A 26,243-nucleotide genomic window follows, 5' to 3' on the forward strand; every position below is an offset into this window, starting at 1 on the left:
CAAAAGTTTGTGTGCTATGTGGTCCCCATACATCCAAGTGAAGTGATTCAAAAGCTCTTCTTGATTTATTGCTACTTGAAGGAAAAGGCAATCTAGTGTGCTTAGCCAATGGACAAATCTCACAACTATCTATTGCATGCTTGCAACTTTCAACCTTACATCCAAGTAATTCCTTCAGTGAGTTTTCAAAAGCATGTGCTAGTCTCATGTGCTACAATGAGACATCTCCATCTGCTTCTTCCACAGCAAAACTGTAGCTATTATCCTCTTGTCAGTTCCTGACCTAACAGCGGCTTGTGGGACTAGTAGGTAGTGGCCTTCCTTTTCCCTTCCAATCCCCTTCACCTTCCCACTGGAAAGGTCCTGGGATAAGTAGAAGTCAAGATAGAAAGCTACAAAACAATGAAGCTCTCTTGTTACCTTTAAAACAGATAGAAGATTATACTGAAAATCTGGGACAAACAACACATTTTTTATCTCCCATGTCTTTGTGAGCTTACAGCTTCCAATGTGTGATACATTAGTGACATTTCCATTTAGCAAGTGTACTTTGCTGCTACAATTAGAACTTATTTGTCTTAACATCAGTCAATATGTTTAGATCGGCTACCATATGATTGGTAGCTCATGTATCAATTATCCAGTGTCCCTTTTCTATGCAAGCTAGAAAAGAATGTACTATACCTGCTACATTTGCCATGTTGTCTTGTGTCTGTGGTGGTCCTTGATTGAGCAGCCTCATGATTTGATTGTACTGTTCTGCAGTAAGTTATGGTGCCATAGGAATGTGCCCAGCTCCTGCTTTATCCTGTGTCTCATTCCTTCTTGTATCATTTCCTGCCAAATTTGGATTCATGTTCTGAGTCTGAACATTGTAAGTTGTATTTATAGGCCCTTTTCTTCTTACCTTAAAGTCTTGTGGGCATCCAATTATCTTGTAGTATCCTTCTTTAGTGTGACCTTTCATCTTGCAGGAACCACATTATAGGTTCCAGTTTTTCTTTGGATTTTGATAGTTCTGATAGCCAACTCCTTTTCCAGCTAACAGAGCTGCTGGTTCACTTCCTTCTCCAATCATAGAGGAATTCACAACTGATCTTTGACTCTCCCTTTCAACAAGTATTGAATATGCCTTGTTTATACTTGGTGTAGGGCTAGTCATTGGAATCTGACTTCTAGCTTGCTCATAACTTTCATTTAACCCCATAAATAATTGTAGAACCTTTTATTTTTCCATGAACTCTAGAAACTTTTTCAACTTAACACAATCATATGACGGTGGAAACATGTGATAAGTAGGGATTTTAGCTTATTAATTGCTCTCTTTTACTTGTGTTTTGGGCAAAAAATACGTGAAGGTATTCCCGAAAACTAACTTAATATGCTTGCTTGCAGGGATTGTTTAAAATGAGCCAAACGAGTCATAATCAACTCATAAAGGAGTCAAAACTTGAACAAAAATCAAGGCTGGGCCAAAAGGTGTGGAACGCGAACCGTGACAAAAAAAGTGCGGCCGCGAAAGTATCAACGCGGACGCGGCCATTATTTTGAGGTCCGCGATATAAAGAATCACAGAGATGGTTTTTTGGGCACAAACATGAACGCAGACCGCGACAAGAAGATGCGACCGCGAAAGTACCAGCACGACTGCGATGGGAATTCCACGGACCGCATTTGCTAAGGTTCAGAGAGTGCATAATTTAAGCAAAAATGAGAAGGGCGGTTCGCGTCAAAGTTACGCGGCCGCGGAAGTCTCTTACGCGAATGCGGTGAAAATTATGCAGTCCGTGAAACAAGGTTCAACCTAGGTCCATACGTGAAGAAATGCGGACCGCGATCAGAATTACGCGGCCGCGAACGCAAGTGTGCGGCCACGGTCAGAATTACGCGGCTGCGAAACTTCCGTAGGGGTATTTTTGTCCGAAAATTTTAGCTTAGTATAAGTAGATCTTTTTGTCAATTTCAGGCAATGTGATATTTTTGCTGAGTACGTGAGACAACTAGGTTTTTCCTTTTGGGCAAAATTTACCTTATAACATTAGATTTTCCTCTTTTAATTTAGTATTATGGATTATATCTTCTCTTTATCTTTGATTTCTACTATTATTATGAGTAGCTAGACCCATAGCTAGGGTTGTTACCCAACCCTAGTGTGGGTATTTAATGGGTCTTGAATTTTAGGGTTTGATTATTTATGGGTTAGTGATATTTAGCCTAGTTCATGCTAGAATTGTAGAATTAGTGGTTGCAAACACTGATTCATGCCTTTGTGACTTAGGCTCTTCTTAAGAAAGAGGGACTAAGTCTAGGAAAACTAGGCTAACAAGGAATTGGGGTGAACTCAAGAAATTGATAGCCCCAATAAAAGGGTTAAACCTAGAGATAGTAATACCCGACTTGAGCTAATATCACTTGTATTGCATGAATACCCATTTGGACTTGAGAAAGCCAAATTGGGCAAAATCACTCAAACTACCGAGAGGTATAGAGTGAGTACTTGGGTGTGATAGCTATATTACGACCCCAATCAAATCAAACTCGCCCTAGATTCTTGATACCTGTTAGATATCCAGCTAGGCGGAAGTCACTACCCTAGTCCTTTTAAACACTTGAAAGCTATCATCAAAAATATTGTACTTAGCTTTAATCTTAGCATATAATAGAAATAGAAATAGAAGTAGAATCAACACCATCATATTTGGAAGTGTAATTAGGAACAATACACTTATCTAGATTTAGATAAATACCTAATTCCAAATCAGTTAACTCCATGTGAAAATCGATCCCGATTTTATTGGGTAAAACTGCATCGACCATCCTCGCTACTCAATAGTGGTGTAGGTTTGGCACCGATCACCATGTTATCAAATTCATCCCATAGGTTTTTAAGCTTTGAGAAATACACTGGCACAATGTCATTTCCCTGTGTATTGTTGCTATTGCTCTGTGCAATAGCAACAATCCATCCCAAAACTATTGTGTTACATCGATCCCACTAGTGACATAGCTCTGTATCAAAATCCCTATTTTTTGGAGTCCCATTGACTAACCCTAGCTTATTTTTCTCAAGCGGCTGAATTTTCATCACTCGACTCCTGGTGGTATAAATCTCTGAGCTGGTCAATTGAATCGATATTATCGGAGATCCAGTTGTGTCCGAAGGATGAAGAAACAATGGATGATTATTATCCAAATCTATTTTCGCCATTGTTGAATTTTCCAATTATGCAACTCAATTGGAAAATCGAAAAGGGTGATTGAAGCAAAAAACTTCTTAGAATTTACGAAGCTAACTTGCAAATGCAGTTGACAGCTCTGATACCATGTGAAGATTTGAGCTCATACAAACTGAATCTGCCGTTAGAGACGAAGGTGCAGAGGAGAGAATATTTTAGAGAGAAAAGAAGTGTATTTTGTATAGAATGTATCAAATGAGTATCTTTACATCTTAGCTACATATATACAGTAGAAACTAACTCCAACTAATTCCTATGACAGCTGTCATCTTACTGTTAAAACTAACTACCACTAACCGACTTAATTAACAAATAACAATTCTTTTTTCTTCTACACAGTGTAGGTCACGTGACTCCTATTTTCACAGAACACATACTTTACTATCTCCAGTAAAGATAAGGCTTAATTAGAGAGTGTTTCCCTTTTAATAGGTCTTATATGGCGTGAATTCGGACTAATTAAAGCCGCAAAATAGGTACCGAATGAAAACCAAAATAAAAGAAGATAAAGGAGCTAATAAAATCCTGCAAAGCTAATTCAGATATCAAAAACATCACATCTTTTAGTGAAGTTTTAGAAATTAAATTGCCAAATATTTTTAGTCCTTGATTTTCCTATTATCCCTAGTCAGAAAGGGCAGGAGAGCGAGGAGCGGATCCAGTCCAAAGTGGAGGGAGTAATTCGTAATGGAGTGAATGGAATTGGAACCCCACCATTGTTTGACCAGACAGGCTTTTTGTTTTCATGTAATCAAAATTGAATGAAAATTCACTCGTCAAATCGAAACATTCTCTTCAAGTCTTACAGTTTACAATAAACATGAATACGGCTGGGCATGTAATTCCAACTTTACCTTCACCTACTGTAACACTAGAAGTGTCAAAATCTTTGAGGAAAAGTCCGTAAGACCTGGTCAAGTAGGGGAGGATGAGGTGCAGATATACTCAATCTATTATGTGTATATATAACTGAATTTCTTTATTGAATATTTTTTCCATGAAAAGGCTATTTGATTTATCAAGATTAAAATGTACGAATTTGAGTATATATATATTTATTACTCCACTAAGATATTGTATATTTTCTCCACATCTCAATGTGTATAGTTTTTCTTTATTAAAAGTTAATAAACATAAAATTCAAATAAATAATACTAACTAAATAGTATATTGACACAAAATTAGAGAAAATCTTAATTACATGGTGTTGTAATTGTTTGATGAAAAATACTCTAAAAGTTAGAGACAGTGAAACTGATGCTAGCGGTGATCAGTGGTGTTAGTTGTTAGGTCGTGGCTGGTAGTAGTTGTGATTGGATGTGAAAGAGGTTGATGGTGTGGTGGTTGCGTGGTAGTGATTAAAGTTGATGGTTGTGCAACGGTGACGGTTGGTGATTATGTGGTAAAGGTTGATCGTAATAGCTGATGGTGGAAATAATTGATAATGGTAGAGCTAGTTGGTTGTGATGGTTGGAGACAAGGGGAGTGTCTCGAGCGGGTTCGGTCGAACCCAATAGCTTTGGTTCGAACTTTATTTTTGTCTTAATAAATTCATTGAATATATATAAATTATTAACTTAGAACCCAATAGCTCAAAACGACTAAAATTCCAAACCCATAAACTTGAAATCCTAACTCCGCCTCTGGTTAGAGAGCGGTGACTAGCGTAGAAGTGATTGTTCCTAGTGGTTGAGCGATGATAATGGTGGTAGTTGACAGTGGTGTTACACATGAGCTAGTGGTAATAATTTTGTAATAGAATTTATAGTGATAAGAGATAATATTCAAATCAATCTATAAGTGAACAAATCCTAATGATTTTAAGACTCCTTCCAAATCAGAACGGAAAAGACCTATTCAAAGCAAAATACTAAGTGATTACTAGTAAAAAAGATCACAATAAATGCAATTAATAATTGGAGAATTAATTGATTCAGATTTAACCCTTATATTTAAAGTCATTGACGCAAAGAAGAATGTCTTGGCAAAGTCTCTTCTTTTTAGAATTTCTTTTTCTTCAACTTTTCTGACTAAAATAATTTCAAAATGTAATCTTGAAGTGGAGACTTGCCTTTTATAATGACCAAGTCAAAGCAGTGAGTAGCCAAATTTTTGAAGAGACAAGAGTATCAGCTTTTGTTTTGTTTAAGTCGAGTCCCACAACTGAAGAAATGCTTTGTATCAGCACTCAGTAGTCAGCACCATAATTAAGTGCACTCTATGCTGTTTCAATTTGCAGGCGCTGTTCCATTGATGCCGGCTTTAACACATGCCTGTGAATTGTTATAGTACTACTTCCTCCAGCTTATTATTTTCTTACTAGTATCAATTAGTATTTGCTTTACTACATCACGAAAGGAACAACACCCACACCAAAAACAGACCTGCTTTTTGCCCCATGGAGATATTGAAACGCCTAGTTATGAATTTAGTAGTAATATACACGAGATTCTCACGAAGGGTTGCAAAATGCTTGAACCTGAAAAACCATGCCTTCCAAACACCAACAACGTGACACTGTATCACCTTCTTCTTATAAGACACCTACACTGGTGGAACTGGCTGTGAGGCTTTTGGAGCGACAACTAAACTCGACGCTCCACTTAGCTATTCTCAAATTGCAAGTTAATTTCATGGATGGTCATCCAACTTTTAGTTTATTGTACCAAAGTCATAAAATAATTTTTATAATAAAAAGTTAACTCGATTATCAATATATACATACACACCCCGCATAACATAATAACATAAATCGCCAAAAATGCAAAACATCGTCTGCAGTCACATGTATAAAGCTCTCATGTAAATATGTTACAAATGTATCAGTTGTTCTTGTTGAATAAATAAGAGCAGAACTCCATTGAAAGCATTTCTTCATGTTCTTTTTAAGTATCTAATTGGTCACCCTGATAATCTTCAAAAAATTAAAAACAAAAAAAGGGGCGCATCGGGTTTACATCCTAACCATTTAGTTTCCCTCTTACACGTATCTGCTGAATATGTTACACTCACCTATAGCGATTCAATGTCACAGTTAACTGATAATTGCAATTCTACCATGCTGAGAAATCTTTAAGCTCTGTTGATGTGCCCGTTTTTCTCTTCTTTGCCGCAGAAATAGGTGGTAGACTACTATCAGAAGAAGTTTTGGAGTCGGCCTGTGCAGCCCTTGCTTTCAAATACTTCCCAACCCCACTGCCAACAGCTTGAATCTCTGAGGTACCTGTTCCAGGGTTGCTGTACCATGATCCAACCTTCTCCTGAAATACAGGAAGAGAAAAGAGAAAGAGAGATGGACACAGAGTATTAGTAGATCCAATCAAACAAGCAAAATGACTGTGTTATCAAAAAGGCTAAAGAAAAAAAAATAATACTAACATTATCTTCATCCTCAGTTTTCTTGTCATCATTTGTTTTCTCTTCTTCTTCATCAAGCTCCGCATAGGGATTGACATAAACTTCTATGCTTATTATCTTGATCTCTTCCTGCACAGACAGCAGAAGCAAAAGAAGTTGAGGTAAGGACTCAGGCATCAGAACAAAGAACAGTCAGCTTAAAAAATTATCTAGATAAGAAATTAAAACACTGAAAGCGCAGAAAAACAGCAAGATTTTCAAGTATGGGCTCCCTCTAGGGGAAGGATATGAAAGATGAAGGAAGACTGAATGAAAATACCCAGACAATGGAAGGCCACTTGACAAGATGGTATCTGGGAAGAAAATAAGTTCTTTTATAAAAAAGAAAGCATTAAATATAAAGGTATGAAACAACCAAGAGATCATCTGGCTGAAATAGCAGAACTACTATCATACTGCATTTAGTTCTTTACAACCACATGAGATCATGATTAGATCCTATCACTCCACTTTCTGTTGAAACCCAAAAATCAAGAGGAATTTTGAGAATGGAAAAATTTTTCCCCCGCTTTCTCTTTAGACAAGTAATTCATTTAGAAAACTGGTAGCATATGATCTGCCATTTTAACCACAGATGGGAAAAGCATAAGCATGATGACTGTGCAAGAATAAGAGGAAGATAAATTAACACACACGTGCAGTCAGGGCGGATCCGGGCTTTGAAGTTTATAGATTCCTATAACGATCTCAAGTTAACAATTGGGTTTCACAATCAAATATTTATAGATATTTAAAGAATTTTTTAATACATATACAAGGACTATGCAAAAGCTACTGGGTTCCCGGGAATCCGTACGCTGGCCTCTAGATCCGCCACTTCGTGCATTACAGTTAGTCTACATTGGCAAGATCTTCAAATATCATCCTTATCCCAAAGCTGAACAGGTTAACACAGATTCTTGACTTGTTTGGTCTGGACTATGCTGTTTCTAGTAATTTTTAGAAAAAACTAAAATTCACCCCAAAAGCTGAGCAGGCCTACAAAGATTCTTCACTTGCTCGGTTTGGATTATGAAAGTGTTTCTTTAAATAAACAACGGCAATATTATATCGATCACTTTTATTAGAGAAATATCTGTATTCGCCAGATTAATCGTGTAATCAAGTAATACTGGTTCTAATAATGGAATCTAAAAGCTTTCAGATATGTAAACAGAGTAGCCACTAGGGCAACAGTGCTGGTATAACTAAAAGAGATTTATGGGAGTATTTCCACCCAAGTTAGTTAAACTCCCAACCAAAGCATAACCTTTGCATCCAAGGCATGACTCAAGGTGCTAAGTTGTTGAATAAGAAGTAAATAAATATAGAGTTGCTCTTCCTACTAACCAGAGGTCGGTCATCGTCATCGACAGGAACTTTCTCCATAGCTGAAAGTGTTGTCAAGCCTCCAACAACCATACCAAAGACGGTATGTTTGAAATTTAAGTGAGTGGCAGACTTGTACAGGATGAAGAACTGTGAACCATTTGAGTGAGGACCAGAGTTAGCCATGCTAACAACACCTCTACCAGAATGCAGCAACTTGGAGTGTACTTCATCCTTGAAGGGCTTTCCCCAGATAGACTCACCTCCTCTCCCTGTGCCAGTTGGGTCACCACCCTGAATCATGAAATTCCTGCAAACGTAGACAAATTAGTTCCTTGACATTCAATGGTCCATATTGATAAACAAATACTCTGCAACCATTTCAAGTAAAAATGTTATCTAAATACCGGATATTTCTATGAAACGCTACTTCATTGTAATATCCTCGTTCACAAAGAGTAATGAAGTTTTCACATGTCCTTGGTGTTATGTCACAATGAAGCTCAATGTTCAAATCACCATGTGTTGTATGCAGCTGGATGTAACCTTTCTTCTTGGGATTTTTCTCAACTTTAACATATTCATATTCATTCTTTGTTACTGGATCATAGGAGGTGGAAGTGAAGGATCGAGAAGCAGCACCAGTGGTAAAACGACTCTTAACCTGAAAGAATTGAATAGCATTATAAATCACTTTGAACAAAACAACAGATTTCTGCCATTTCTTGTTGCACCTAGCATTTGGGTCTCTGTGTGTGTGTGTGTGTGTGGGGGGGGGGGGGGGGGGAGTAAAAGGAAATTGTTGCACCTAGCATCTCACTAAACCTCAACATTATAGAAGTTAGACTAACCACCAGCAATGAGCAAAGAATTTTTTTAACTAGGCGAAGAGATTAACAGAGAGAAAATGAAATTAATGCAAGCCAATGTCAATTGTTTTAACTGCAGGAAAACAAGCTACTGCGGTAGAGAACAATTTAGAAGGAGAACAACTGATAGTGAGCTAGTTCTTTTATCAGCCTGATAGCTAGCTAGTTCTTTTATCAGCCTGATAGCTAGCTAGCTGTGAAGCAAGATGTAAAACTACACCAGCAGCAAACTCTTATAAACATACATCTATACTATGTTTTCACTAGTGCACCATGGTTGTATTGGATTATCCAGATAAAGAAACCATAATGACAAGCCACAAGGTCAAAAACAACTATTATGCCTTAATCCCAAGCAAGTTGGGGTCAGCTATATGAATCCTCATTAATCATGCCGCTCCATTTAAATTCATCTAAGGCCCATAATAATAATAATAATACGAAAAGTACTAGAAGTCTCACTATTTTCATCTGATATATAAATCTCAAATAGCACTAAGAGACTCCTAAAAAACATACGACCTAAAGTAAACATACTAACGTGACTAAAACAAAGTTCCAACTAATAAGTATCACCTATATTGATCTTTTTCTTCCATTATGCCCTATTTTATTCTACGAGGTCAAAGTGACAAAATTATGATGTTACTCAGGATGCATCATTAGTTATAAATAAAATCTAGTAATACACCAGAAAGTACATGAAGCCAAAATGCAACATAATCTGACCAACAGGAACAAGAACGAGCAGAGAAGAAGAAAGGAAATATATGCGATGAGAGCAAAGCTAAAAGAGATGATGAAAGGCTTAACTAAATATCATTTTCCTATATGGTTTACCAAAATCTTTGTTTTCTTTTTTGTTAAAGGAAATTGATAATCAAACCGGGATAAAACAAAAAGATAAAAGATGTATTTCTTTGAAACACAGAAAATGCGCTTGAACTTAACATAATATGGGAAAATTCTAAAAAGCACACCAGGTATAGGTTCCCAAATGAAAAGTGTAAGCTATGCATACAGGTTAACATTTACTCTCAGTCAATTGACCCAAAGAAAAAGGAAAGAGATGATTTCTTTATAAAAACTAACCAGCTTAGCATTCACTGGTGTCCTTTCACCCAACATGTGCAAAGCTATCCGTGCAGCTGTTTTATCAGTTGAACCAGACTTTGCAGCAGCTGCACTTCTTCCATGAACTGATGCCGATGCAGCATCCACAATGCTGAAAGTTTGCTTTGCTGTACCTTCACCATTTTCCTTTGTTTTTGCATCATCTTTGATACGCGATCTTGCAGCTAAAATAGCAGCAAGAGCAGCAGCTCTTTCATTCTGTGCCTTATTCCCACCTCCACCATGCAGTGCAATCTCTTTTGCTTTCTCACTTCCAAGTTCCTTAAGCATTTGTTTGATGTCCCCAGTAATATTTATGTTGTATGAAGGGTCAGACTGCATTTTCTGTATTTCTGATGAAGTAGCAAACACTTATTAGCAGAGGAGCCACAATTGCAGCAAAACCTGTATGAATAAAAGAATTACTCACCTTCATCATCAACCGTTAAACTTTTCTTAACATGATCAAAATCTAGAAGCACCTTGGCATCCAGTGCATTAGGATTCTGCAGTTAGATGTTTAAATATATCAATATAAGCAACGCATCAGAACAGTCAGCATTCTAATTTAGCATATATAACAGTTGAGAGGAAGGAAAGTAATTTAGAAGCTTACTTGAATCGTTATAAGGTCTTCTCTAGTGAATGGTTCATCAGTGAGAAGCTCCTTCCAGTTCTTTGTCTTGATATTCAATTCTTTAACTGCCTATGCAAGAAAACCTGGATCAAACTCTCCATGCAAGGAACAGCATGTGCTCTTTTATTTGAAGGAAATTAAAGAATAGAGATCAGGAGACAAATATCCCATACCTCATAACAGAAAACATTCCCTGTAGTTCTTACAGCAACTATATGTGTAAATTCCGTAAAAACCTTGTTCAAGACAGGACAATGATACTCTCCTGAAACAATAAATCACCACTTTTAAATTCATTCCTGGAAAATGACAATAACTGCTATATGACAGCCCTCCGAAAAGCTAGTAGAAATTATATCTGTACCTAATTACCAGAAACTAAAGACCCAAGTTTTCATCAATAAATTGCTATAGAAGTTTGAACTGATTACTGTGAAAGAAATAGACATAGTGCTTATCCCTCATCCCACATTCAACGTTAGACAAGACATATACAATGTTTTGTGCAACTTTAAGTATACTTTTTTTTTCTTCAAGTAAATAATTCAGGTGCAATATATCTTCAGCAAAAAGATATTACCTTCAGCATTCTTGTGGAAAGTAAGAGGAATTAAGTCCTCTTGCTTCAAAGGAGCTCCAGTCACTGGATTCTTCCCGTATTTCCTGATATATGGAACTATATGCCTGCAGAAAGAAAATATCAAGTAACACTAAATGTTCAGATGAAAATCCAACTTCTGATAAAACACTGAGACAATAAAATACTGACACTATTTCAAAGACGCTGCCATCTTCTGTGCATACTGGGTCCTCAAATGGTGTAAATGTAAGACTGCAAATTCAATTACAAAACATGTTGAACCAAAAATTAACTTAAAAAGATGATAATGAGCAAAAAAATAACAGAAGCAACAGAAAAGAGAAATGAGCTTACGCGCAGCAATAGAAGGGGAGCCGTTTAAAAGGGGTTTTAAGCTCTTTCGATTTAGCGCCGCCCCATTCGGTGGCCCATTCGGTCTTGGTTATGAACATTCGATCTTTACTGTGCTGTTTCTTCCCCATGGTGTAATTCTCACTTCCTTCTTGGAACTATAATCTCTCTGAATTTAGGGTTTTAGAAGAGCTTTTCTTTTCCAATAAACTAAGGAAAAGTTGTTGATTGTGTTGTTTGAATTTCTTCTTAACGGTAGGAGAATACCACTTTATAGAATCATATGAATCTCTGCTCCGGAAGACGGTGGCCGTTTTGTACCTTCTCCGTTGCCCGTATCAGGTCTCTAAATCTGGACCTTACTTGAACCCGAATAAGCTATCCCTGTCAGGAAGCTGGCCCGACCCGCATTAATATACTTGTCGGATTTTGTTTTTCTGGAAAATATAAATAAATAAAATAGGGCAATTGCTCATTGGATTGGTATTTTTGGATTTAGTTCTTGTGATATTTCACTAACTAAACCCAAGTTTTGAATCAATAAAATTGTGTAGTTTTATTTATCCCTTTGTATGAAATGTCATATTTATATTGTTTTTAGATCAATATTACCGTCAGGTGTGAAATAGTAATCAATTTACATTTAACATTACGTATGAGTAATTAAATAGTTTAACATGTAACAATTCGTTAAATTTGTGAATATTCACAAGCTGAATGATTAAACTTACATATTTTAGTTACTAATTGTTAAATGTGCTCAAATATCTCAATGACCAATATTAAAATTTATTAATTAACTTCAAATCACATGTGTGAATTTGAATTGAATTTGAGACCTGACGTGAAGTTAGCTAGGCAAAATCAACATCATATATACGATTTAAGTTTAATTATGCATGTCTTAATTTATTTTAAGAACATTAAATTTACTAAAATTTTTGCTAGTTTTATGATTATACATGCTTACTTTGAGCCGAGAATCAATGGGAAACAACCTAAACACCCGCAAAAGATGAGGGTAGAGAATATGTTATTTAATATTTTCATAAGCATACTAAAAGTTATATAACTAAATATTATAAGGAAGTTATTTTTCAAAAGTTAAATTATACTAGGACAAAATCTAAGAAGTGCCGTACAATTTTTGATTTTCACTTGAATTTTGGAATTTTTTAAAATTTTTGAAAAACTCCAAAAACTTATTTTTCAAAATTTTCACTCAGATCACTCACAAAAATTCAAACAAAAAACTAAAATTATATTCATATTCAAACATAATTCTAATTTTTAAATATCATATTTGCTTTAAAAATAAAATCGTTTTTTTCAGAATTTTACAATTCTTGTGTCGAAACGCCCACTAGCACTTCGCCCCAGTACATCACAGGCTTTAGGCCCAGTACTAGTTCGCCGTCCAACATTGTTGTCGCCGGAAACCCTGAAAAATAACTCAGCAATCAACGACGATGGGCGGTGATCGGAGCAAGAGCACGAGCAGCAGTGAAGAGGACGGAGATGCTGATTGGAGAGCTGCTATAGATTCTGTCGCTTCCACTACTGCATTTAGCAAAACTACCGCCAAACCTCATTCCTCATACGCTGCTACTAACGAAGATGAAATTGATACTAAACGACCCCAGAACCTCAAACATTATCAAATAAAGGTACTTTTGCCCTTTTTCTTTCTCATTTGCTTACCTGAAGATTAATCATTGTAACCCTTGTTAACTGAACCAGCTAGCGGTCCAATGATGTTATTATAGAAATCCCCTCTTTTTGATATTTGCAGTCCCTTTCATTTAGAAACTATGTCAAACACATACAAGGTTAGATAAAAAAAATTCAGAACTATATCTATGTAGTATGTACCAAGTCCGAACATAATGTGGTACAGTGATACTCCTTAGTGACCTATAGGTCACGGGTTCAAGCCGTGAAAGCAGCCGCTAATGCTTGCATTAGGATAGACTGTCTACATCACACATCCCTTAGGGTGCGGCCCTTCCCCGACCCTGCGTGAATGCGAAATGCCTTGTGCACCGAGCTACCCTTATTAGCGATACACCTTAGCCACTGACTTAAAAAATTTGGAACCTCCTCCGAGTGCAAAAAAAAAGGAGGATGATATTTTTCAAATACCCTTTACGTCATAAATGACAGGGGGATGGGGAAATACTTTAGTTTTCTTCAATTTTAGCTTTTAACATGAAAATTAAAACTAATAATGTTTTGAAAATATATGTCTTTCATGGTGCAACAATGTTGTAATTTTCCATAAGGGCCTTTAACCACTTTTTAGTCTAACATATTTTTGCTTCTACGGTCATTGCTTGATGAATCAAACTCATGAATGGACATTAACAGGCCCAGAAGACTTTGGAAGACATCTTAGACAAGACTATAGAAATAGTGAGAGACATTGATCATGCTTCGCAGGAAGCTCCCTCGGTGAATGGAGGCGGAATCCGATTGTTCAAGCGTGCTCCACTAGGGATTGTGTTTGATCACACAGGTAAAAGAAAAGAAAATCTCAAGCAAGTAATTTGGCGGTTGTTATGTCCCTATGGTGCTAACATTTGTTTGTTGTTTTCTCAACATGCTTAAATTCCAATTACTGGATAAAAAAATGAATACTGACCATCCTTGTTTAATAGAGATAGAAGGCTAAGGTTGATATTCTGTTTACTTGCTTCCACTTAGGGGAAAAAAATATCAGATGCATAATGGAAAAGCCATGCTACAACGTTCCCAGGCGTATTGTTTACCTATTTATTTCTTCTTAATAAATCAAAATAATGTGACTAATGAATACCAAGTCGGTGTCAAAAGTGTATGCGATGTGTCAGGCAAATTTTTTACTAACACCAAGCAAGGAGGTTGAACCTGCTTGACAATTACTCAAATCATTGATGTGGTGTCCTCTTTTGGGTCCTAACATCTGGTACAACCTGCTTGACAAAATTACTACAGAAAACAAATTTAATAAGAGAGAGCAACTATAGCTGCATATTTTTGAGAGGGTGCACATTATGCAAGTCCCTCGTATCAGTAGTAAGGCTAGAGTCAGGCCAAAACATTAATGTGCCTGCATTTTGCTAGATGAACTCCAACAACCCAGAAAGAAACCAAGAATTCATCCTGGGAAAGGAATTGAGGAGAAGTCAAAAGAGGTTTGTATTTCCTACTTCTGTTCTGATTCATAGTTCGTGAAAACTTTTATTTTGAATTCTCTTCCCACCTGCAGTATTTTGTTATTTCACCTTCTCACTTGCCCCATTATGGTTGCCACAGTTTAAATACCAAATCAAGTCCGTTGCTGTTGATGGGATGGATATTTTAGCTGCATCAAAAAATGCTTGCCAGAAATCATTGGCTAGACTAGAAGCAAGAGAAGCAGCAGTTAAAGCTGCTGCTAAAAGAGAGGAAGAAAGAGTTGCAGCACTAAAAGGAATTAGGGGGGAGAGATGGCTCCCTTCTGTGGCCAGAGAAATGCAGTTAAGGCTTCAACGACGTTGACATATGTAGATGGACTAGGCTTCCATTATTCAGCACTCATGTTTCATTCTTTTACTCTTTAAGGTTTCCATAGCTCATTTCAGCCTCTGTTTTATGTTAGGCTACCTGAGCCGCTGTCATTGTTATTTCCAGATAAAGATAGTGACACTGTTCAGTATTGCCCGAAAAAAGAAAAGTTTCTTTTGATTAAGCTGTTTGACATTTCTGTATTAAAGTTAAAGTCTGGTTATTAGACTACCAAACAATTGGTGTCAAGGCAAAGCATTGCTGTATTCATTTGCATCTGAAGATCGCTGGTGATCATAAATGCCAGTCAGTGATTCGATGGTCTGTATAATGTGTCTAGCGTGCTTATAGTACATCAGAATTTCAGATCTAATTGAGCTGTCTTCTTGATGATTTAGGTAGTTGGTATATGTGCCTAAATGCATGATATTTGACGAACAAAATGACTTGAGTTTCTGAAATAAAAGGAGCATCAATCGAAGGTTTTGAGTGCCATGAGAATATTAATAACGATGTCAACCTTTGATAAGGAGACCATGTACAAGGCAAATAGATGGAAACAAGAAGCTAACAGTTCATGTGGATTATTAGTGTACAATCTCAACTAAACAACTCTTCTTCTATTGTTATCATCTCCTTCTCAATAACAAAATAGATACAGCCAAAAGTATCTCAGAAAACTTAAACAGAAAGTATTGAAATTCCTAATCCTTGGTTAATCCGAAACCACCTAGGAATAATCTCCGACTGGTGTTTTCTCATCAACACTCATGGTGTAAATACCTTCAAAACCTCCCCTTAATTCTTCTCAGCATATATGAAGAAATTGAACCATGGGATGCTGCACCCCAAAGATAAAAAAAGTCCTCAAAATAGGTTGTGGCATCACAGCAATACTCCTAATTATTCTTCTAGTTGTTGGCATTATCCTATATTTCACTATCCTTAAGCCAAAAGATCCAAAAGTCACAATTCAGTCTGTCACATTAGAGTCCATAAGATTTGAGCCATTTCCAGCATTTCACCTCAACATAACAATTGGCCTAATCCTCACTATTCATAACAGGAATTATGGAAGCTTCAAGTATGATAGTAGCAGAGCTTATGTGACTTATCGCGACGATCCAGCAGCTGAAGCACCAATTGAAGCAGACACCATCCCAGCTAGAAAAGATCATGATGTGAACACAACTGTGCTAATTAATTCAGATGGTTTCTCTAAGAATCCTAATTTCTTAGGAGATTTTATTTCTGGGTGCTTGAATTTTACTTCATCAACCACTTTACACGGGAAAGTCACTGTGTTCAAAGTTTTGAAGCTCAAAGCCACAACAGTTAGCATCTGTGACATCTCAGTTTTCACCAAATTCCAGAATGCAAGTTCTCTTTGCAAATCCAAAATTAAGTTCTGATTTTTTATTTATTTATATGATTCTGCTATTGCTTTGTCTAATGTTTCCTGTTGACTGGTCAGATGAAGTATCCATATCAATAAAATAGCAAGAGCCCATTTGTTTATTTGAAAACCAAACCCAAAGGCCGGGGGAAAATCATAATTAGTCAATATTTAAGAAAATATTTCAGAATCTTAGCAGGAGCAAGCAATTACAAAACTGGCAGCTAATTAACTACCTTCCTAGCAGAAATATAATCAATTAATTAATGGATCTCTCAATCCTTATCATTTTTCGTTGCTTATTTTTTTGTGGAAGTCCTAAAAATGCTGAAAGGCAATTAATGTGAAGTTACTGCGTTTAGCTTATTTATAGGGAACAAAATTGCACAACGGTTAGACCTCATTACAGTGTTCACTTCCTATTGCCTTTTTTATTTTTTTATTTTTCCTTTTTGGTTTTCCCCTTTTAATTTATCTTTTTTTAAACGAAAAACGATGATTTTCAAATATGGGAACGTGAAGGGAAGTTTTCTTTACATGTTTAATTTTTATTGTATTTGATTCCTTTTATACTCCTAAAAATAATAAGTATAATTTATATAGTACTCCTATATAATAGTTGTATAAATATTATTTAATATTATACTATTTGTATATTGTTATTATATTATATTATATATAACTGATATATACATTTGCACAAAAAAAACTGATATATACATATTATATATAACTATTTGGATATGCATAGTGATATATGATGTATTTTGGGCATAGAATTAATTTTATGATTTAGTCATAAATTATCGTATAATATTACATATATGGAATATATTATTGTTGTATATATAATATGCACTTGTGTATTACTATTGTAATATATCTTATATAAATGATATATCTATATTACATACCATCAATCCTGAAAAAATTAAAATGGAAAACTGAATATAGAAAGTAACTGCTCATACTTGTAACATATTCCATGATTTGTGCCTCATTAATTATGTGCATAGTTTATACAATATGCTAATATTGTAAAAAAAGCTGCCATTTTTTGGAATAAACAACCAATGATATTATTTTCTTAAATATTTTTTTAGAAATGCTCACCCGTGTAATTTTAGCCAAAACGAATCGGTCTTGCTTTTAGAAACTAAACGTCAGGATTAGATTCATTTCGAATAAGATTAGGGGATTAAGGAGACGTCCGCAAAGTTTAGATGTGTAAGAAGTTCCTGGAGACAGTTTAGGGAGCAACATATCTATTTTATCCTTTCTAAATTGTACTCTATAAAACTTGAAATCTAAGAACATTCAGCTATTTACCTTTTCATGACTGCGTAAGTCCATGGGGATGTTTTATCAAGGTTTAATTGATAGTACTTCAGATTTTGTAGAAATATTTGTGTCGTTAATAATTACTCGTATTTCTTTACGTGATAAGTAGTTTCTTTAGTCTTTTAAAAAACTTTCATTACTTAATAGCGAGTCATTCACCAGCTCAGCCAGGAGGGGAGCTAGAAGCCGACGTACAAGTTCGGCCGAACCCAATAGTTTTAGTCCAAACTTTGTATCTGAATTTAAGAAATTCACTAAATATGTATAAAAATTAAATTAAGAACCCATTTACTAACACTTGATGTTTATCCTAGGATTTAGAACCCACAAAGTTCAAATCCTGGCTCCGCCTTTGAACAACAACACCTTTTTATCTGAAATTGGAATAATGAAACATGTGTTTTTCATATAACATGACGGTTATCCATTCAAGTGCTTCGTCTAGAATTTGATAAAAGAAGATTTAAGGTAAGTGATCAAGTTACAGTTAACTCTCCATTTTCTTTTCCTTTGGTTAACTATATGGGAGGATGTTCTGGTTGTCTTGAGCTGTAACCCGATACATATTACATAGAATGTCTGAGGGCTTTCTGAAAGGACGACGCTTTTCATTCGATGAAAAACGAAAAGAAACAAAAGAAATATACTAGGAGTATATATTATTTTGATAATGGTGCCAATGTGTTATCAAAAGTTTACCATTTTAAATGCATCCATAAGCCAGACATCACAAATCTTTTACATGACATAATTCCCTTGCTTACCTAGCGCACAAAATGCAAATAGATTAGCTTTCCAGCACTTGTATTTTCTGGCAGTAAAAGCATCTTGTAACTATGAGTCTATGACGGACGGAGTCTTTCCTCACAACTTATAGCTTATGGGGAGGGGATATCTCATTTTTTTTTTTTATGTTTTTATCTTTGTTTGGGATATTGATAGGGTGGATTGGCACATGAATGCAGTGCTTCTTTCTGCGATCAGATCCTAACCTTGTACAACAGAAGTGCTAGGCCTATCGAACATAATGTCCGCAAGTTTAGTTTACAGATTAACTCAATCTACATATATTATGATCCACTTATTCACAAGGGAAACACAGCTTCTCAATTTGAACATAAGGTCATGAGCAGTTATGCTTTCAGGTATCCATTTTTGTCCAAGTATGAGATCACTACATCAGCCAAGTCATTAGGAGAATCACATAGCCCTTGGTTCTGACGCAACACTATCTGCACAATGAAGAGTACAAGACCAGGAATAGCCAGAATTTAGAAAAGAGCCATGAGTTCTGTTCTATCATCTTTATTAAAGCATGGTGGAATTGAATCTGCTCCAAGAAAGCTGAGGTGATTGAAAGATTACATTAACTTGTATAAATTGCCTATTTGGTTTATCCCAAATTTTAAAATATAGGTCAAGTCATGAAGTCAGGAAATGCTTATTATCTGGATATTGCAATTACTGAATTTAGCAGTCAATCCTCAATCAATATAGCATATCATGTAAAGAAGAAGAGAGACTTGTCTTACCTCTGATTTCAGGGGTGGCTCATATGGATCATCAATACCAGTAAAACCTGCAAAATTGCGTAAGTACCATATTATGATCATCCTCAAGAGCTAAGACTGAAGCAGATGCAACAAAGCTGAAAACAATATAGGAGAGGAGGATCTCTGCCTACTACAGTAGGGCCACAAAAATTCGAGTAGCAGGTAACTTAATAGCTAAGAGTGAAGCAAACTCAAGTCTTGGACCACCTATTTGACATGGTCTTACTTTTCAAATTAACCAAATTCATAGGTGCAAGATTGTAAACAGCTAGTAGTATATAATATATTTTCCTTGGTTCACAAAAAAGAAAAAGAGAAAAGAGGAGATGCTGATATAGCAGATAGCACCTTTTATCTTTCCAGCTCGAGCAAGCTTATACAATCCCTTAGGGTCCCTTGCCTCACATACACGTAGAGGAACATCCATGAAAACCTAAAAATTAGCCAGCTCAATCAGCTGTTTAGATGTGCCAAACAAGCAAGCTCTCACTTGAGAAGCTAATCCTTTGGGTACCATTCCTATTACGAACCTCAATGAAATCCCCTTCAGGTAGTAAAGCACGGCAGGCATCTCGCTCCTTTCTGTAGGGAGATATCAAACTGGCAATGCAAATAACTCCAGCATCTGCCAAAAGCTTAGCCACTTCCCCTGTGAAATAACCATATGCAATTGTTAGATCCCAGAAGGAACAACATGATGGGATTACAACACGGGAAAGGTAGAAACAAACCAATCCGTCTTATATTTTCTGCCCGATCTTCAGCTCCAAAACTAAGGTCACGATTCAGACCATGGCGAACATTATCACCATCAAGGATGTAGGTGAGTTTTCCTCTAGCATGTAAGCCACGACTTAGAGCACATGCCAAAGTGCTCTTCCCTGAAATCATGTTTAATATTTAAAAATGGAAAAATATAAAGTGTCAATTCAAACAGCTCATAGACTGAAGAAAGAAACCAGGCAATAAGAGCTATAAGGATAACAGTACTGCTTGATGCCTTTTTTTTTAAGGGGGTCTTTTGGGGGGGGGGGGGGGGGTAATGCGGTTGGTGCTAATAAAAAAGAAAAATTAAGCAATGAGAACAAAATAAGTGGCCGTGTATTAAGATGTTTTGCCACAATCATTCATGTGCTTCCAAGTATGTCTACTCGCATAATAACTTTTAAACCAGCTTGTTCACAGATAATGTTTGAATTCAACTGAGCAGTCTGAAAGAGACCAGATTGAAATCGCATTCATGTGCACCGTTTGATGCTGACATGTTTGACACACTGTTTTCCAGTATTTTAGCTACAGCTCCAGGTTTTCAGATACTTATTCCCTGGTCTACTGATGAATGGCTCCTTAGATAAAGCAGTATTCATCAAGCAAACTTCTGGTAGGATAAATATCCAAATCTGGTAGACATGATTCTGTCATATCTTAATGTTGTATTGTAATCAGCTAAGCATGACCGGAGAAAATAAAACTGCAGGAGTATACTATAGCTGAATGCTGTCATGCTGATCTATGATTTTCAAGTAGCAAAGCAGTTAGCATGACTTCCAGAATAACCATTTAATAACTAAAAGAATTATAACCAAATATCAACATGCTACTGCAAATGAGATCATTACAAATACCGTGAATGTGATGCCTAGAGAAAGACAGCCTAATCTTTTGATCTACAAAAAGCATTCTGAATTCTGCTAGTTTCAGATGAATCCATTGACCAAGCCCGAAAGGAGAAAAAGAACAAGTAAATATAAAAACACAATCTAATTAGTACTTCAAAATCAATTAAATATGAGGTTGCAACAATTAAATCTTGAATTTACATTAAGACCCACAATATGTTGGCAAAATAGCTGATGGAGAAACTAGAAATGCTTTTCTTGGTAACAAAATGGAAGGTTAATTAGCACTTCAGACTTGTTCACTAGCTTTAAATGGATTTGTGGGGAACAACCCATTTAAAGGTCTCCCATTGTCTTTTTCCAAAGGAAGACATATCTCCAAACCCCCCAACACATTGAATCCGGCATTACCCCTATTTTCTAATACTTCTTCTATTTACTTCATTTGCTATCTACCATTTGACTTAGTACATCACAAATATTTCAAGTCATATAGCACTCAATTGTGTTTCCTTGTACATAGTGCATTGTTCTTAAGTATCACACGCATGTACAGAATACTAAGCGAAAAAAACCCAGAATATACAGAAACGGCCAGTACATCATATGAAAAATATATCCATAAAATTATATAAAGCGGCAGAGAGGAATTTGATAGCTGCTATGAGCTTACGGGATGTTAAACAAACCTGAACCACTGAGACCGGTAATCCATATAACACAACCCCTTTGCTGAAGCAACTCCTCTCTGTCACTTTTCTCTACAGAACATTTGTGCCAAACAATGTTCGTTGAATTCCCGTTTGTAGAAATCCGAGGTATACTTTTACCTAGTTAGATAATTCACCACATCAGTAACTGCAACTTTTGACACCAAAACTAACTTCACTCAAATCGTTGTTTCATTCAAGTAAGCAAGAAAAAAATATGTCCAAACAATCCAGGCAAATCAGAAGTAAACAACTTCTAATACTTTTACTGGACACAACAGGAAATAGCAATATGAGTCGGGAATAATTTCGCAGTGCTTCAATAGAAAGACAGATTCTATTTAAAGCCAGAGTGTGAGTGCTAATTGCATCAACTACTTTTCATGATAATGGGCTCAGATTTCAGATCATAGTTAAGTATACATTGTTCAATTATTTTCTTCAACATACATTGTTAATTTTTTTTTTACTATATATAGACTATAGTTTATCCAAAACCGCGCCTGCTGCTGAAAAGCTACATTCCCATATTCCATAAAAAATTAGCAATTACCGGCATATTGTGTGTGCCTCAGAAAAATTAGAATAAATTTTTGAAAAAAGAGAGAAAAATAAAAGTCGAATCAATACCAGAAAAGCCACGACAATCATTTGCGGTCACTTGACCGTTTGAATTGTATCCTGGCTGATGAACATTTTCGGCTTTTCCATTGATATGAGAGGTTCTAGAAGCCTCCATTGCCCTTAAAGGCGGTAAGCCCAATAACTTAGCTCTGCAAAAATTACATGCCCGTAGCTTTAAAACCCCTAACTTTTCCGACGAGGTATCAGCACCATCAAATTTTGAAGGAGTACGATAAAAGAACGAACCGTTTCCGATGGCACTCGTCATTGAAACATCTAAACTTCGATCAATATTTGAATTATTGTACAAGATGTACAAATAATGCAAAAAAAGAATAACCGATTGGATATTGAAATAGGAGAAAAATGGTAGTACTACTATTAATTACTAGAAGATAGAGAAAAACAGCGGGAGATCACGCTTTTATGAAGAACAACTTGAAAGTTGGTGACGGTGTCAGATAGTCATTGAGGTGGTGAGAGGGTGGAGAATGGCGGATACTGGATTCAGGTTGAGTTTTTGGTGGAGATAGCATAGCATTTATATGTCGTGAACACGACAAAGAGGAATTGCTGGCAAGGATAGAATCCTCTCTACATACTAAACACGGATCATAACATCATGGGACCCGATGAACTGAGCTCATATTCCACTCTCCTTTGTGGGAGAGTTGTTTTACTTTCTTTTTTTTCCTTATGAAGAAGTAACCTAAATAAATAACCGTCATTCAATTGCATAAATTTTAAATATATATAAAAATACAATTTCCGACTATGATTGGTGTTAAATATTTATCGGCAAGGGTCAAATATATTCCTCTATTTTAAAAAATGGTCTAAGAATACCCTCGTTATACTATTGGGCTATCTATACCCTTGCAGTCATACTTTGGGTTTAAATATATCCCTCATTTAAATGGAGGTACATGTATCATCGTCCTGTTGGTCAATTCTAAATATATCTTAATTAATTAAAAAGACCCATTACCCATATCCGAATTATTTTTTGTAAAAATTGAAAAAAACTACTTTTTTTTTTTACAAAAAACTGAAAAAAATGATTTTTTTTCGAGTTTTACAAAAAAACTGAAAAATATTTTCTAAAATAATATTTTTGTAAAAACTGAAAAAAAGAAGAAGCTGAAAATTAATTTTCTAAAGAATATTTTTTGTAAAAACTGGAAAAAACTGAATTTTTTTTACTAAAAACTGAAAAAAATGAATTTTTTTTTTCTTCAGTTTTTACAAAAAAACTGCTTTTAAAAAAGCTGAAAAATATTTTCTAAAACAATATTTTTGTAAAAACTGAAAAAAAAACTAAAAAGTAATTTTCTAAAGCAATGTTTTTGTAAAAACTGAAAAAACAAATATTATCTTTTTTTTTTTCCAGTTTTTAGTTAAAAATATTTCAGTTTTTTTCAGTTTTTAATTGCTTTAGAAAATTGCTTTTCAGTTTTTTTTCCAGTTTTTACAAAAATATTATTTTAGAAAATATTTTTTAGTTTTTTATAGCAGTTTTTTTGTAAAAACTGGAAAAAAAAATAATTTCGTTTTTTTCAGTTTTTTGTAATTTTTTTTTTGTTTTTTTCAGTTTTTACAAAAAAAAATATATTTTTTGGGTATGGATAATGTGTCTTTTTAATTAATTAGGAGATATTTAGAATTGACCAACAGGACGATGACACGTGTCCCTCTGTTTAAATGAGGGGTATATTTGAACCAAAAGTATGACTACAGGGTTATAGATAACCCAACAGTATAAGGAGGGGTATTCTTAGACCATTTTCGAAAGTAGAAGGGTATATTTGGCCTTTTGCCGTATATAATTTATGTATAATACGTATATAACCGTGTTTTCATCAATATATAAAATAACATTACTTTCCAGTTAAAGAAACATAATTCCAATTCTCTCTCACTCATGTTAGCTTAACGTGCGCAGTCCAGGGGAAGAGATCTCGGAATCCATCGTAGAAGGCAATTTTGGCTCAGGAATCAGCTGCGCTAGTAGGTAATCAACAAAGGAAGAAAGAAGAAATGCTAAAGGCAATCGCAAATTCTACCGGAAACCAATGGAACAGTAACAACTAAACCTAGGGATGCAAATTCAGAGGAAATTGGAGGATCATCAATGGTTGCAACACCAACTCAGGTGGTGGACGAAGGAACTTCCCATTCAAAAGCAGCTTCAAGGATCTCGTCGTAGAGTCAAAGGAAGCTATCGTGGGCTGATGAAGTGGAAATAATGGAAGAAGATAAAAGTAAAGGATCCATCTGGGACAAATTTGACATCACTAAAGTAACAAATGCTGGTTTTAAACTAGAATACATAGCTCCTGAGGTGCATATAGACACTCGTGTGTGAAATTGAAACAGAGGATAGTAACACAGAACTAGAATACTGAAAATCTGTTGTAGTGTGTTATGCCCTAAGGCTCACCGTCCCTTCTCAGTTTTGAATGGTTATATCTAGAAAATATAGGGCAAGTATGGAATTAATAAGATCTCCATGACGAAGAATGGGATAGTGTGGTGCAATTTGATAATGAAATGGGGAAGAATGAAGTGATTCAAGGAGGAATATACCACTGCGACTAAACATTTTATTGTGAAAGCATGGCAAACATGCATGGAATTTACCAGAGAAGAGCTAAACACAGTTCCAATTTGGGTTATAGTACCTAGTTTGGATTTTAAATATTGGAGCTCTAAGGGTATAAGCAAAATAGGCAGCTTAATTGGAAGGCCACTAATGGTTTACATGTTAAAAATTATCAGTAGCATATATGAGAAAGCAACAGATAATGAAAGTACTTAATTGACTTGAGTAATATATCAAATACATCAGACACTTTAAATAGAAGAAAACTAATAACTGAAGATGTCCATGACTGCTACATAGAAGAGGAAACTACTCCACTAACTTGACCATAAACTCCACTAGCACATGTAGCCTAAAGACTAGGAAACTACTAATTTAACTGCTACCTACATTACATCAGTAAAGAATTAACATATTAACAAATGGGCTAAACGACCTACAAAGCCAAATTGCCAACATTCCCTCCCTTAAACTGAAACATCTTTCAATTTAATTTGCAAACTCCAAGCAAGTCACGTAGCTTTAGGAATGACACTAGCTTCAAGGGCTTTGTGAACATGTCTGCAACCTGCTCCTCACTTCTGCAATAAACAAGGCTGATCTTTGCATCCTTTGTGAGATTACGCAAGAAGTGATACTTCACATCTATATGTTTACTCCTTCCGTGTAGAACTGGATTCTTTGAAAGATTAATTGTTGAGGTATTGTCACAATAAATGGGTGTAGGCCCTTCGTGCTTAAAAAGAAGTTCTTCAAGGATGTTTCTCAACCAAATAGCTTGACAAGCACATGATGCTGCAACTACATACTCCGTCTCAGTAGTCGACAAAGTAACAATAGGTTGTTTCTTTGAAGACCAAGAAATAACTCCAGAGCCTAGCATAAAAACATATCCAGATGTACTTTTTCTGTCATCTAGATTTTCGGCATAGTCACTGTCAGTATAACCAAGCAAATCTCCCGTTGCGTTCTTCTTGTAAAAAATTCCAAACTCACTAGTACCTTTCAAGTACCGTAAGATCCTTTTAGCAGCTTGTAAATGTACTTCTTTTGGACACTCCATGAATCTGCTAATAAGACTTACAGCATGCATGACATCAGGTCTTGTTGCCGCTAAGTACATCAAGCTTCCAACCATTTGCTTATAAAGAGTATTGTCCACCTCTCTACCTTCAGGTTCTTTAATGAGCTTCAGACCCTTCTCCATTGGTGTGCTCACAGAGTTACAATTTTTCATCTGGAATCTGTCTAGAATATCTTGTACATATTTCCTTTGACAAATAAAAATCCCACCAGCAGATTGCTTCACTTCTATACCAAGAAAATAACGCATCATACCCAAATCTGACATGTCAAACTCGA

General features: G+C 35.7%; 4 protein-coding genes across 5 annotated transcripts; 2 read left to right on the top strand and 2 right to left on the bottom strand.

The window, feature by feature from the left end:
* Positions 1–5,998: 5,998 nt before the first annotated feature.
* LOC104110241 (peptidyl-prolyl cis-trans isomerase CYP65) lies at positions 5,999–11,897 on the bottom strand. Its single transcript, XM_070195954.1, has 11 exons — positions 11,515–11,897; positions 11,350–11,412; positions 11,161–11,264; positions 10,754–10,845; positions 10,560–10,649; positions 10,374–10,449; positions 9,923–10,296; positions 8,369–8,625; positions 7,983–8,271; positions 6,615–6,722; positions 5,999–6,496 (listed from the first exon to the last, which is right to left on the bottom strand). Exons 1-11 carry the CDS (start codon positions 11,640–11,642, stop codon positions 6,290–6,292), a joined length of 1,788 nt encoding a protein of 595 aa, XP_070052055.1. The 5' UTR covers positions 11,643–11,897; the 3' UTR covers positions 5,999–6,289.
* A 956-nt stretch (positions 11,898–12,853) lies between these two features.
* Positions 12,854–15,409, top strand: LOC104110251 (uncharacterized). Its single transcript, XM_009619703.4, has 4 exons — positions 12,854–13,178; positions 13,879–14,026; positions 14,614–14,684; positions 14,806–15,409. Exons 1-4 carry the CDS (start codon positions 12,981–12,983, stop codon positions 15,028–15,030), a joined length of 642 nt encoding a protein of 213 aa, XP_009617998.1. The 5' UTR covers positions 12,854–12,980; the 3' UTR covers positions 15,031–15,409.
* Positions 15,410–15,869: 460 nt separating this feature from the next.
* Positions 15,870–16,448, top strand: LOC104110256 (uncharacterized). Its single transcript, XM_009619710.2, has one exon. The coding sequence runs from the start codon at positions 15,870–15,872 to the stop codon at positions 16,446–16,448; it is 579 nt and encodes a 192-aa protein (XP_009618005.1).
* Positions 16,449–18,721: 2,273 nt separating this feature from the next.
* LOC104103613 (adenylyl-sulfate kinase, chloroplastic) lies at positions 18,722–22,840 on the bottom strand. 2 transcript variants are annotated; one of them, XM_070195956.1, is made up of 8 exons: positions 22,526–22,757; positions 22,286–22,428; positions 21,635–21,775; positions 20,058–20,207; positions 19,857–19,975; positions 19,675–19,759; positions 19,306–19,352; positions 18,722–19,005 (listed from the first exon to the last, which is right to left on the bottom strand). In XM_070195956.1, exons 2-8 carry the CDS (start codon positions 22,392–22,394, stop codon positions 18,907–18,909), a joined length of 750 nt encoding a protein of 249 aa, XP_070052057.1. In that variant the 5' UTR covers positions 22,395–22,428; positions 22,526–22,757; the 3' UTR covers positions 18,722–18,906. The 2 variants fall into 2 exon arrangements, with proteins under 2 accessions (XP_070052057.1, XP_070052056.1); XM_070195955.1 differs by having other exon boundaries at positions 22,286–22,840.
* Between the last annotated feature and the right edge of the window lie 3,403 nt (positions 22,841–26,243).

This window comes from Nicotiana tomentosiformis, chromosome 2, assembly GCF_000390325.3.
Source record: "Nicotiana tomentosiformis chromosome 2, ASM39032v3, whole genome shotgun sequence".
NCBI lineage: Eukaryota > Viridiplantae > Streptophyta > Magnoliopsida > Solanales > Solanaceae > Nicotiana > Nicotiana tomentosiformis.

Bases quoted from the DNA above. Each gene is read 5' to 3' on its own strand.
- LOC104110241 (XM_070195954.1), bottom strand. From the start codon at position 11,642: ATGGGGAAGAAACAGCACAGTAAAGATCGAATGTTCATAACCAAGACC. The intron at 10,650-10,753 runs GTATGGGATATT...TTTCTTGCATAG, and splicing joins GGAATGTTTTCTGTTATGAG to GCAGTTAAAGAATTGAATAT. The intron at 8,626-9,922 runs GTTAGTTTTTAT...CAATTCTTTCAG, and splicing joins CACCAGTGAATGCTAAGCTG to GTTAAGAGTCGTTTTACCAC.
- LOC104110251 (XM_009619703.4), top strand. From the start codon at position 12,981: ATGGGCGGTGATCGGAGCAAGAGCACGAGCAGCAGTGAAGAGGACGGA. The intron at 13,179-13,878 runs GTACTTTTGCCC...GGACATTAACAG, and splicing joins TCAAACATTATCAAATAAAG to GCCCAGAAGACTTTGGAAGA. The intron at 14,027-14,613 runs GTAAAAGAAAAG...GCATTTTGCTAG, and splicing joins GATTGTGTTTGATCACACAG to ATGAACTCCAACAACCCAGA.
- LOC104110256 (XM_009619710.2), top strand. From the start codon at position 15,870: ATGGGATGCTGCACCCCAAAGATAAAAAAAGTCCTCAAAATAGGTTGT.
- LOC104103613 (XM_070195955.1), bottom strand. From the start codon at position 22,547: ATGACGAGTGCCATCGGAAACGGTTCGTTCTTTTATCGTACTCCTTCA. The intron at 20,208-21,634 runs GTTTGTTTAACA...ACATGATTTCAG, and splicing joins TACCGGTCTCAGTGGTTCAG to GGAAGAGCACTTTGGCATGT. The intron at 19,976-20,057 runs GTTTGTTTCTAC...GTTATTTCACAG, and splicing joins AGAAAATATAAGACGGATTG to GGGAAGTGGCTAAGCTTTTG.